Source organism: Anabrus simplex, chromosome 5 (assembly GCF_040414725.1).
Source record: "Anabrus simplex isolate iqAnaSimp1 chromosome 5, ASM4041472v1, whole genome shotgun sequence".
NCBI lineage: Eukaryota > Metazoa > Arthropoda > Insecta > Orthoptera > Tettigoniidae > Anabrus > Anabrus simplex.
The window spans coordinates 42,173,453-42,187,008 of NC_090269.1; the positions used below are offsets into that span (position 1 = coordinate 42,173,453).

At 38.0% G+C, this 13,556-nt stretch overlaps 1 protein-coding gene across 1 annotated transcript in view; it reads right to left on the reverse strand.

Moving 5' to 3' along the window:
• LOC136874341 (phospholipid-transporting ATPase ABCA1-like) overlaps positions 1–13,556 on the reverse strand; it is a 372,334-nt gene that overhangs the window by 57,429 nt on the left and 301,349 nt on the right. The window contains 2 exon segments of the mRNA XM_068227760.1: positions 9,525–9,702; positions 9,802–9,977. Of these exon segments, the coding sequence (XP_068083861.1) occupies positions 9,525–9,702; positions 9,802–9,977 (354 nt within the window).

Below are 13,556 nucleotides of genomic sequence, written 5' to 3' on the forward strand. Positions count from 1 at the left end.
GAAGGTCTTAATAACTGAGTGACTCCACCTTTACAATACAGTACAATGTTATTCCTTTTTACTTTATTTTAAAAAGGGACATGTTTCGTCTCTTCCTTGTGAGTCATCTTCAGTCTAAAAATGTTATAATGATAAACACGTGATATTCTTAACATTAAAAAACAATGACTTATCCTTAAAATGTGTTTACATGTGACAATTGAGTCATCTTGACTCTTAAACACTTTAAGGGTAAGTCATTGATTTTTAATGTTAAGAATATCACGTGTTTATCATTATAACATTTTTAGACTGAAGATGACTCACAAGGAAGAGACGAAACATGTCCCTTTTTAAAATAAAGTAAAAAGGAATAACGTACTGTATTGTAAAGGTGGAGTCACTCTATTATTAAGACCTTCTGTCTTGTTAAAGATTGACCTACACAACAAAACTTAACTGAGAAACAACAATGAAATGTGAAAATAGAATACTGGTACTTGTTGACAATACAACAGATGGATGATGGCTAATACTGTGATCACTTGACTGCCTGGACAGGGAAACACTCCCAGTTCACGAGATCAGCTCTGCCAGATGAGTAGTGATAGGCATATTGACAAAAACAGTAGAGTGAGGGGGATGGCCGAGTGTGACTGACTGGCTAAGAATGTGGCCTTGTGGCGAGGGTTTGTTGAGTTAGGTATTTTTGTTACAACAGCTAGCCTCAACTGTTCTGCAGGTAGAAAGAAATGCAGCTTCTTCTTGTACTGTCACGAACAAAGTACCGTAACAGCAATTCATACAGTCCCAATATTCAATGTAGGCATGTCCACGGAATACCCAAACTTTATTTCGTGTATGTACCGTATGTCTTTATGATGTCGGAAATTAATGCGAGTTATGTGTGGGGATTATTTTCCTGTAATTTCAAATGTTAAAAGTGGGGTGCGAGATATACACAGTGACGAGTTATATGCGAGCAAATACGGTAGTTGCTATTATGTGTGATGAGACCACACACAGGAAGGGACACTGAGTGTTTGTAATTATTTAGAGGGTGCTATTCTGTACTGTCAAGCAGAAGAAATTTGTAGGTGCAGTCACGATGCTAGATCACACAAATACTACAGAATGTCCATGTATGCCAATGGGAGACATTCAGAGTACGGAATCTTTTATGATAATGCAGCAGCATTTTTTCTCATTCAGCTAAGTTTATAAGTTTATGTCCACATGGGCAATGTGCTGTGTCCTAAAAATGGTACACGTGTAGTGCTGGGCTCACAAATTAAACATCATTGCCATTATGTGGTCATCTGAGCTCCAAACACCTGAACACTTTTGTGTTGAATGCCAAAAGCCAAAATACTCTTCCTCTTCTTTCTCAACACAAGAAAAAGGAAACACAAATGTCTCTCATACCTGAAAGAACATTACATAGATGATGAAACAATGGCAATGGCTTTTCCGTCACCAGTGATGATATGTAATTCTTGGTACAAGTCTGCTCTTTATGTTGCTGATCATGTCTAAGACTTCTGCAAAGCCATGGATGAAGGAGGAACTGCTGTATATTTTTTCAGTGAAATGGAAAAACAAAATTTTGAATATCACTGCTTTCCTTAAGGAACAGGGACAGCAGCTTACTGACTCCATTGTTGCTCTAGAAGGATCATCATATCCATTCTGTCACAAGCTGCAGAGCAGAAGTAGTGACCTGATGAACAATTTCGGGTTGATAAACAAACTAATGTTTGGTCATCAGACAACCACCGCTACTGAATGAAATGAAATTAGCGGTAAAGACTGAAGAGGTTAGACAACTGCTTGGAAATTTGGGAGGCCTTTGTGAAACAAAGTTGACCAGGTTAATGATTGCAAGCACTCAACTTAATGATCTGTATCAATATCTAAAGTATTTGATAAATAAAAATTGAATATTTATTCCACCTTATGAGTACTATATATTTATTGTCTTCAGCAATTTCTTCAATTAGTAGTACATACTTCATTTTTATTCAAACATCATCAACTACGGGCCGGTTGTATAAACATAGCTGATCCGAGATCAATTTTGATTCGAGATCAGAAAATGATCCTTTCCAAGCTGCTCGTTGTGTTGTATAACATTGATCTCGGATCTCATGATCCGGATCAACTTTGATCCGTCATCGTAGAATTTCGCTTGGCAACGTCGTAAACAGCGTGGGAAATTCGTACTAATCAGGAGTATGTTGGTAGTAAAGTCACGTTATTTCATGTTTTAATCTCTGTGACGTAGTGTCAATCTTGGTGTCAATCAGATCTCAAACACCGATTGAAAAATGGACATGAACTTGGATGTCAATGAGCGAAGAAATCGAGCGCCGAATTTTACAGCGTACGAAAAGGAGTTGATTGATTTAGTTGTTACTAAATATAAGAATACGATTGAAAATAAAAAGACTGATGCTGTAAGTACGAAAGAGAAGGAAAACGCCTGGAAAGCACTAGCTTCAGACTTCAATTCCCACGCAAATGTGGCGCGACGGGATTGGAAAACATTGCAGTTATGTTACAAGAATGTAAAACGACGAACGAAGAAGTCGGCTGCAGACGATAAAGTAAGTAAAGAAATACATATTTGCGTATTAATCACTAGTTGAGACTTCGGAGTATCGTACTTAACCAACTGTACATTCTTACTAGGTCAGCATTCATAAAACAGGCGGAGGTCCATTCGTACAACCTACGGTGGATGAAGCGGGACGGAAACTCGTAGCAGCATTAAAACCCCAATTCCTACCACTAGCCTGCGAGTCCGATTGCGATGCGAACTTCCACCAAGAAGTTATTTTTGGTAAGTTAACCTTGAAATCCTGGTATAGATAATTAGGAATACTGGTACAGGATGTTCGAAGTGTAGACTCGTACAGAGCTACGCTTTTCACAAGCATAAGGCATTGTAAATTAATTACCGATACACAGGACTATGTCTGATGTTAGTTTGTTTTTCGTTCTAGTAAATATTGCGATAAGCCCTTTACCTTAATTAATCGGTCATCGGTAACTCCAATAAAAATTACAAACTACCCCTTGTTGACGAATGACAGGTTAACTAAATACAGTGCACATTTACTATGGAAGTACATAATGTCTAATTTTATTATTTAGATGTACGTGAATGTGATGTGGAGGATCCTGCACTTGCAATGGAAACTGCGGTGAACGAATCACAATCTCAATCCATTGCTTTCGTGGAGGAAATAGCTGTCAGTGGGGTTTCTTACAACATGGTAATGTATCAAGTTATGTGACTACTGTATGTTGCAAAAAACTTAAGGGTGTTAATTCAGATAGATATTACATATAATGGCCGGTTTCTGGTACACTACATTTCCCTATGAGTTACCTAAATGTGCTTGTAACTAACTGCGCTGTTAACTGGAAACTTAAATCCATATTAATAAGCCCTGGTAATGAACAGTACAGATATCGTCATGTTTAGTATTTCTCGTCCTCCAATAGATGTATCTATGCAAATGTTTTTAGGGTAATTTTGGTAATATCTAGTTACTTTTACTAGCAGAAGTTTCCTATAATGAGAACTGTTGGCAAATATGTACACAGTCATTTCAATCAATCTGATTCAGCGTGTAATAATCTCTCATAATAAGAATATATCTGATCTAATAACGCAAAAACTTGTTATATTTCCCCTTCTTTCTTATTCACAGCACGCATATAGTCTTAAATTTCACCTAGATGCATTGTCGTCACTAAAATTATAGAAATACACAGCGATTACCAAACAGATCACTTTTCTCTGATCCAGAACATAAGCGTAAACAATAATAATATAAATGAAAAAAGTGCATGTAATTTCACCTTATCAGATGCCAAACTCTTCAAGAATTCCATATCTTCTGGGCTTTCACGGCACAACTTGAACAATACGAAAGCGTTACAAACTGCAATCTTCAATAGCCAAAAGAAAATAGATACCGGTACCACTACATTTTTCATTAGTATGTCCGTAATGTACTCTTCGAATTGAGGATTTGTATTTCTTATAACTGCAACGGACTAGTCACTTGAGAAGTTTTACTTACACTGACCACGCAACATGCATTGACAAAAATACTCTCGCAACTGCTGACGTTAAGTCCACAGATAAGAAGCTAACATAAACTACAGCTCCCTGCGAGATTTTTAATTAAAGAAGTCCAGATGTTTTATGTTTATTGGGAGTCTATCAGACCTCACGTCACCGGTTAAAAGATATAATACGGTAACATTAAAAAAGCAACAAAAATCGGTAGACTATTTACAGTATTATTCAGCAGGCTTATAGTAAGTGCATACCGGTACCTAAGAGATCATGTAGTACAAATGTAAATTCTAATGGTAAATACTCCCTAATTTCAGATTGGGTGTTCACGAACTGTTGGTGAGACTCGTGGTTCAAAGCCTGATGAAAGAAATTTTTAACATTATAGTTGCACTGAAAGATCAATTTGAGCCTGGTAAAAATCCGTTTGATTTGAGTTCCATTTTATTTGACGATTCATTTCCCGTGTTAGAATATTTATCTACAGTGGGAGCGTCATGCTCCGAGGTGATTGTAATCGAAACAGCTGGGACAGATGACACCATACAGGTGGAATCAGTTACTAAGCCAGTGATAACGTGGAAGTAAACCTACGGACCGAAATATTGTAAACTCTAGCACACCCAAGCACGTTAAAACTAGAATGAATGACTGTAAATATAGTATAGTCAGTTCATTATCACTAATGTTTACAAAACTAATTTGCTGGGATCAATTCTAGCATAGAGGTACCTACAGCACTAGCTGCAGTTACCAGTCTTTGCGCAGATAACTGTGAATAAGCCGATAACTGTTGTTTCGGAAACTCATTTTAAATGTATCACCATGTTCGGTCACTGATAACTACTCATCTATAGATAACTGTCATTCCAGAAACCGGTCATAAATCAAATATACTTTTCACACGCTTAACTGTTCCTTATTACTATTCGACTAGCTTTTTCAGCACGACCGTTCTTCTTCTTCTTCTTCTTCTTCTTCTTCTTCTTCTTCTTCTTCTTCTTCTTCTTCTTCTTCTTCTTCTTCTTCTTCTTCTTCTTCTTCTTCTTCTTCTTCATCACATTCTCGTATTTCAATTCTGACTGACTGATTTTAGGAACAAGTACCAGATACAGATGTCAGTCCTGGCCCCAGCAGCCGAACTTCACCTCCTAAAAAGAGAAGAGCTGAAGCTGAGGGAAGTTTAAGGGACAACTTCTACAAGAGAAGACTGGAATGTCTAGAGGCAGAACATGCCATAAAAATGGAAAATCTCAAACTAGACCAGGAAATTAAAAAATATGAGCTAGCGACGGCTAAAGCCAAAGCAAATGTACAGTCTTGTTAGTACTTAGAAATATTAAAAACATACCTGAACACGTTGTTAATTATTTCATTCCTAACAGCAGTATTTCCTCCATTCATCCCAGCTTCCTCGAAGACAGGAAGTTCCTCGAAAACCCTTCTTCCTGCAAAAATATCTCCTTCTACTTCAGGTTCACCATCTATGGAATCTAAGGCCATGTTATGTAGGACAAACGTTGCCACTATAATAGGAGGAACCCGAAGCAATTTCACTCGAAAACCCATCTTCAAGCAGGGAAATCGTCTTTTAACTAGCCCGAAAGTTCTTTCAATTGTGGATCGCGATCTCTTATGAGCTCTGTTATATGCCATCTCTGCAGGTGTCGCTTCGTGTAATACTGGAGTGAGAAGGTACTCGCAGCAACGGTAGGCACTGTCTCCGAGAAGAAATCCTTTGGGCATTCCCCCCGCCTCAAACCGAGCATGAATTCTAGAGTTATCGAATATATTACTGTCGTGTGCAGATCCAGGCCACCTTGCTACTATGTCTAGACAATGCAGATTAGCATCACATATAACCTGTACATTCAAGGAGAACCATCCGTGCCTGTTCCTGAACACTTCGGCGTTGTTACCCCCTGGCGATATGATAGGCACAATAATACCAATATAATGGTCCGTTATTGGACATTATAAATTTTCCAGCTAACTCATTCTTGGTTGCCTGCGTTTCGCCCTCGTGTGCTAAGTTAGGCTTGTCAGTTGGGACTTAGCACACCACCCAAGACACAAGGCTAGTGCATACCATGGAGGCCACTGCATAGGCTACTTGAAGCCACCAGCAGTGCCAATGCACTATGAGAGCTATGTCTCATTTTCAAAAATTGATGCCTGCCTGGCCATCAAAAGATGTAGATGTTGATTCCCATAGGCATCAATTTTTGAAAATGAGACATAGCTCTCATAGTGCATTGGCACTGCTGGTGGCTTCAAGTAGCCTATGCAGTGGCCTCCATGGTATGCACTAGCCTTGCGTCTTGGGTGGTGTGCTAAGTCCCAACTGACGAGCCTAACTTAGCACACGAGGGCGAAACGCAGGCAACCAAGAATGAGTTAGCTGGAAAATTTATAATGTCCAATAACGGACCATTATATTGGTATTATAAATTTACTCATTCGGGACAAATATTTTAGGTTCCCTATGGGAATCAACATCTACATCTTATGATAGGCACATGCGTACAGTCTATAGCACCAAGAATTCCTGGAAAATGAGCTATGTCATAGAAATTACGCATGATTCTCCTTGCTTCTCTCTGGTCAGTCGGCATATTGATAAATTGAGGTCTCAACGCAGCAATTTCTCGCGTTACTTTATGGATGACTCGACAAACTGTAGCTTTATCAATTTTGAATAAATCACTAACTACGATTTGAAAACTCCCTGTCGCGTAAAATCGCAGAGTCAATAGAATCTGGAACATTGGAGTAAGTGGCTGGTTTCTATTCGTTCGTCTCATTAGAGAGTCTCGAAGTCTACCTTCAATAACCTCAACAGTGTGTTTGGTTAGACGGAATCTCATCTTAAAAGCTTTGTCGCTAAGTTCTAAGAATGGGTTTCCTCTTTCTTGGAATACTCGGACAGACCGCCGAAATTCTTCATTATCGTCATCTGAAGAAAAATCGGAGAAGTCAGACATCTGTAATTCAAAGACAGAATCGCGATAAAAATCCCTTCATCAGATTAAATACCGGTAAAAATGCAGAAGATCTTTTCTTTTTCTTACCGTGATTATTGTTACGGCACTATTTTGTATTACAAAAGCCCTCTTCTTTTCACGTTGATAAATGCGGCCAACAATACCGGTACAAGAACACTACTTGATCCGGATCACAAGGCTTGATCCAAGGAAATCGTTGGATCAATTTTGATTCGTGATTAAGGAAAAATGATCTCGGATCAACGTTTATACAACACAAATTTGAGGATCAACGTGATCTAGAATCAGTTTTACGCCTTGATCTAGGATCAACTGTTTTATACAATTGGGCCTACAAGTATCATTGCTTAGGTGAAAACAAAAAAAAGAAGTACTAAGACATAGCTTTTCTAAAATTTGCTAAAAATTATTGGTTATTAAGATAATGATGTAATGAGCTAAAGAGGGGGGAAACCTCTTGAACTGAATTTTATGTTACATAGAGAAACACAACAAGTCACTCATTTTAAGGATTTACTCAAAAGATTCTCAACATAACAGTGCAGAAAAATATATATATTGCTTTGATCTGTAGTAATTATGGAATGTAAGTTTTTACAAACAACTTTTTGATGAACATTATGACAAACTGTCACAGTTTTTATACAGAAAGCATTTAAAGTCGGTCATGTTTTAGACAATTTTAGAAAAGCTACTCTTAGTATATTTTTACTGTTTTCACCTAAGCAATGACACTTGCAGCTGATAATATTTGTATAAAAACAAAACCTGTACTGCTAATTGAAGAAACTGCTTAAGGAAAGAAATATGCAGTATCGATAAGGTGGAAAACATACTAAATTTTAATTTATCAAATCAGACTAATGATGTCAGACAATGCTTGTGTGTTCACTACAAATATGGGCACACCATTTGATGTTAAGAACGTTGCCAAAAATGGTGAAACATCAGGGAGGGGGACAGTAACCAATGTTGAAATTCAGAAAAATCCTGAGAGTCAAGTGCTACTTTCAGGTTATCTATATCTTCAGTCACTTGTGAAAGACTAGGTCCAGAAAGGTGAAGATATTAATGTACTTGACATATTATGGAGCATGAAGGGAGACCATAGTGCAACACCAGTGATGACGAGATGGAATTCTTGGAACAGTTTGAGTGTTGTTGTGTGTGGGCACTGTGGATGCTGTTTTCGAATGTTGACAGTGAATGTGCAATTTACTCTTATGGTAATATTGTCACAGACTGGAGGACCAGCATACATACATGGCACATTTACCATATTTCTCCAAATCCAAGACAACGTTTCTTCTCTCAGAATTTCATGTGAAAAATCAAGGGTCATCTTGCATTCGTGACCTAACAGTAATGAACACCACTGGCAGCTACCATGGCAACCACGCTGCTTCACTTTAAACCCCCCCCGCCCCCCACGTGCATAAAACTTGCTGACCATCAACGTCCATGTTTTTATTATACATCACCAGCCACAGCAACCGGTTGAACAGTGCCTCTGTGCAACGTCACCGATTCTCTGAAAATAGTGAAGAGAAAATGACATTCTACTAGCCTCTACAAATCTGCAGAATGGCTTCAAAACTTTACTCTTTTGAACTAATTGCAAGGTCGACCATATGTACTTCCGAGCTCCAGGTGTGCAGGAAATGTCATTTGAATTTGAATAGCATGGATGCGACCCTTCAAATTCTTAGAAAGGCCACGGCTATTCTGTGGAAGAGTTATAAGGTGTCTACTGCAGCTGACGCTTAGTAGCATGAAAGTAACAGTTTTATAGACGGCAAGAATATTTCTGTATTGTAGACACTCATCGATATTATGATGTCTATTTGAAATTAACGAATAATAATCATGCAGCTGCAAGAAAATACAGCATAACTAAAGCCAAGGTTCGGTGCTGACATGAAGACAAAGATAGTCCAAAAAAGTGTTCTACTGTACAAGAAAGGCATTCAGTAGCCTGCAACAAGGACGCTTTAAAGAAGTCTAAGATGAAATTGCGAGGTATGTGCGCGAAAAATACAAGGTCGGAATGGCCATAACTCGAGATGAGATACAAATGCCGACTCCCGAAGAGGAATTCCCTGAACTTTCAAAGGCAGTATCGGATACCTCTAATGAAATTTGTTAGGGAAGTAGGTAGGATTTACGTGATACTTATGTGTGTGTTTATCTTTTTTTTCTCAAATTAAATTAAAAATTTGTTATAAATAAAATTATGATTTCAAAAAGCACTTTTTAAGCCTGATTTAATTTTTTGAAGGTGATAGTCAGGGTCATTTTGGATTCAGAGAAATACAGTATTTACTGCTGAAACAAAAATGGTCATGTTTTTAACCTACTTTGACTAGCATTTTTACACTAATATACTTAAATTTTAAAAAAAGCAAAACAAAAAAACCCAGCAATTCTACTATGTAAGATTCACTCACCATATCCCAAGTATACGAAGCCAACCAATATATAGTACGGTTAACCCCAGAGACAAATTGTAAATGCTTGGATTTGCTCACTCTTTCTTCAATAAGGAAAACAACAAAAGAGGCTGGGACAAAACTCATGGCAAATATGACAGCAATGGCATGCAGCAAACTAATCCCCGACTGTTGGCTGTAAACAAAAAATCAAATGATGTACAAGAAGTTCACAACTTGCTATTTATTTTCAAAATACTACTTCCATTAAAATAGTGAATCCTAAGATACATACAGCAATTCTTCATTTAGTTCTGAGCCAGTATAGTTCAATGGGTGGTTAATAGTCCTGATGCCATATGTCTCTTCATTCTCCTTCTTGTCTTCAGGAAGCAAGGATCGCAATACTACATTATTGATGGCATTCAAATATGATACAGAAGAAGCCCATGCCTTGTTATTAAACCATATCTGTAAGAGAACAATTCATATTAATTATGAAAATAAACTACACATTACAAACAGAGATTTAAAAAAAAAAAAGGAGAATTGAAGCATGCGGCCAAATAAGGGTCTATGTTACATTTTTACCAATGTTGACATTTGGCGAGTAAGGACACAATTTTCACAAGTTATGTTAGAGAATTAGCTTGTGTGGAATAACGGTCTACGTGCGCATACTGAAGCTCTCTGACCTTTTCAAGCTCATAACTCAAAACATGCCAGGTGTAACAGAGACCCTTATTCGGCCGCATGCTTCACTTTTCCTATTCGGAACAATCTACAGCCAAGCATCTTAATAAATTATATCACTGTCCTTTTAGTAGAAGCCAGAGACTCCAAAACTAGCTATTTTCAGTGAAGTGCACTATGATGTTGACAAAAGGAAAATTATGCATAGAAAAAACATTCTAAGTGAAATTGCAATCTATTTCCATAGAAAATTTCCTTTTTTTTTTTCCACTATGTTTCAGTCCATATTCTCAACATATCATATTACTAATTTCGAGGACGTAGTGACTTCTGATCAAAAGATGTAATTTCTTTGACTACTGTCAGACAAAAGACTGTCAGACTGATGAACAGTAACACCAAACATACACCACATATATATTATAAAATGAAGATTTGGACTTACGACAACCACACTAAAAATATATATTGAAGATGGTTGTCTGGATGGCTTATAGTCTTATAGTGTTGATCTTGGCTTGATGATATAGTGGGGACTGTGAAATTTTAGGTAATCATTATTATCTAGTGAGTGACATCGTGGTCAGGGTCAACAGCAAGGATAGAATAGTGGTAATGGGTGATTTCAATGCGAGAGTTGGGAATAGAACTGAAGGATACGAAAGGGTGATTAGTAAATGTGGGGAAGATATGGAAGTTAATGGGAATGGGAAGTGTTTGCTGGACTTCTGTGCTAGTATGGGTTTAGCAGTTACGAATACATTCTTCAAGCATAAAGCTATTCCCGCTTCACATGGGAGGCTAGGGGTACCAGATCCATAATAGACTATCTTAACCAACTTCGAATTCAGGAAATCTGTTAGGAATGTATGAGTTTTCCGGGGATTTTTCAATGATACAGACCACTATCTGATCTGTAGTGAACTAAGTATCTCTAGGCCTAGGGTAGAGAAAGTGAAATCTGTCTGCAAATGAATAAGGGTAGAAAATCTCCAGGACAAGGAAATTAGACAGAAGTACATTGATATTGTACCGGTTGGTACACCTATATGCCGCACATTTGAATTTTCTGCCTTAAAGTACTCCTCTACAGCTGAAACTCTGAACTTTAAAACTGAATTAATTCAACCGTTTATCAGAAGATGTCACCGAGTTAATTTCGAATTGTTTTTGTTTACAATTATCAAGAAGTGTGGACATTCTCTCACAGATATCTCTACCAAAAACTATGATCATGCACCCTGGTGCGAAGTGATGGAACTTTTCTTGAAGATATTTTGTATTCATAAGTTTGTTCTTTACTAAATGTTGTTCTTTCATTTGTGGGTTGGCAATATTAATCTTTCTTTCCACCAGTTTTGAAATTAGCCCATCGTAAATTTCTGTAATTAATTTTCAGCCAATGGCGTATTTCTTTACCAATGTTGATGTGTAACTGTAAGCTACCCAATAAACAACTGTGGGTGTGCCTTAATCATTCATGAAAGGTCTCGAATCTTCCCTGAGAGTATAAAAACTGCTGATTTTCCTGGCTCTCCGCCACTCATACAACATCTAGCTTAGTGTATGGAAGAATAGCAGGAGGTGGGAAGCGCCTCTTTCATCCGCCAGCAGCTCTTCTACAAGGTAATGGCCGTTTAACATCTTTATTTTGCTAGCTCAGTAGTTTAACCACCTGGGAAGGTCCGAAATCTTTTCAATGTAACCTTCCTGTCTGAAAATGTAAATTAGTGCCTGCTCATGTAAAATTTTCATATTACTTTAACTGTAAATCGGATATAGAGTGTGCCTTACCCTTTCGAGCTCCCCTTCCTTTTGTTTTGAGGTGACTACGTTTGTAACTGTTTTCCTTCTTTATGTAATGTCTTAAATTTTTCTTGTATGAGTCACCTCCATAGTATGGGATTATCCCCTGTGTAATTGGCCTATCGCCCCTTAGGTTTTAACAAGTTTCATGAAGGAGTGCAAGTTCTCGCCTCCATTCCTTTTGTATTTAGGGCCGTTTAAATTAACCTATTATTTTCTTCTATTTAAGGCCCAGTAGGATGGGTACAAGGTACCCCTGTTCATTTGTAAGTGTGCCTTGAGAGGCAGGTAATGCGAATGTTGTTGTAGCCTTTGAAAGGCGTAAGAAATTGAGAGCAGGTCAGCTCTTTCTTGTGTTTGAAAAGTGCCTCTGGGAGGTTTGAGGTTAAAAGTTGGGAGCAAGTGCTCCATGTAATGAGGGGTTTTCTGCCCTTTGGTAATATGTGGTTGTGAGCTGATAGCTCAGGAATTGTAAAAATTAGGGCTTGTGGCCCAGATTGGTAGTCTCTCCAAATCTAGGCTTTCTTGGTCTTCTACCTGATTTGACTTGTTGTTTAAAGTTTAATGTGAAAATTGTTAAGTTTTGAAAATATAACCTTTATTGAAATTTTAATTCATCTTTCAGCCTTGTAGTTAGACTCATTCCAGCCCGCACCTTCTTTCACCTCTGCTGATCCACCAAAACATGGTAACAGATATAATTAATGAGAAGTTTCGAACAGCAGACAGTAAGCAAGTTCAGGATATAAAAAGTGAATGGCTGGCATACAGGGATGCTGTAGTAGAAACAGCAAGGGAATACCTAGGAACAACTGTGTGTAAAGATGGGAAAAAGCAAACATCTTGGTGGAATGATGAAGTGAGAGCAGCTTGTAAACGTAAAAGGAATGCTTATCAGAAATGGCTCCAAACAAGAGCCGTGGCAGACAGGGATTTGTACATAGATGAAAGAAACAGAGCGAAACAAATAGTTGTTGAATCCAAAAAGAAATCATGGGAAGATTTTGGTAATAACCTGGAAAGGCTAGGTCAAGCAGCAGGGAAACCTTTCTGGACATTAATAAAGAATCTTAGGAAGGGAGGAAAAGAGGAAATAAACAGTGTTTTGAGTAATTCAAGTGAACTCATAACAGATCCCAGAGAATCACTGGAGAGGTGGAGGGAATATTTTGAACATCTTCTCAATGTAAAAGGAAAACATCCTGGTGGTGTTGCGAACAGCCAAGCTCATGGGGAGGAGGAAAATGATGTTGGTGAAATTACACTTGAGGAAGTGGAAAGGATGGTAAATAAACGCCATTGTCATAAGGCAGCACGAATAGATGAAATTAGACCTGAAATGGTGAAGTATAGTGGGAAGGCAGGGATGAAATGGCTTCATAGAGTAGTAAAATTAGCATGGAGTGTTGGTAAGGTACCTTCAGATTGGACAAAGGCAGTAATTGCACCTATCTATAAGCAAGGGAACAGGAAGGATTGCAACAACTATCAAGGTATCTCATTGATTAGTATACCAGGCAAAGTATTCACTGGCATCTTGGAAGGGAGGGT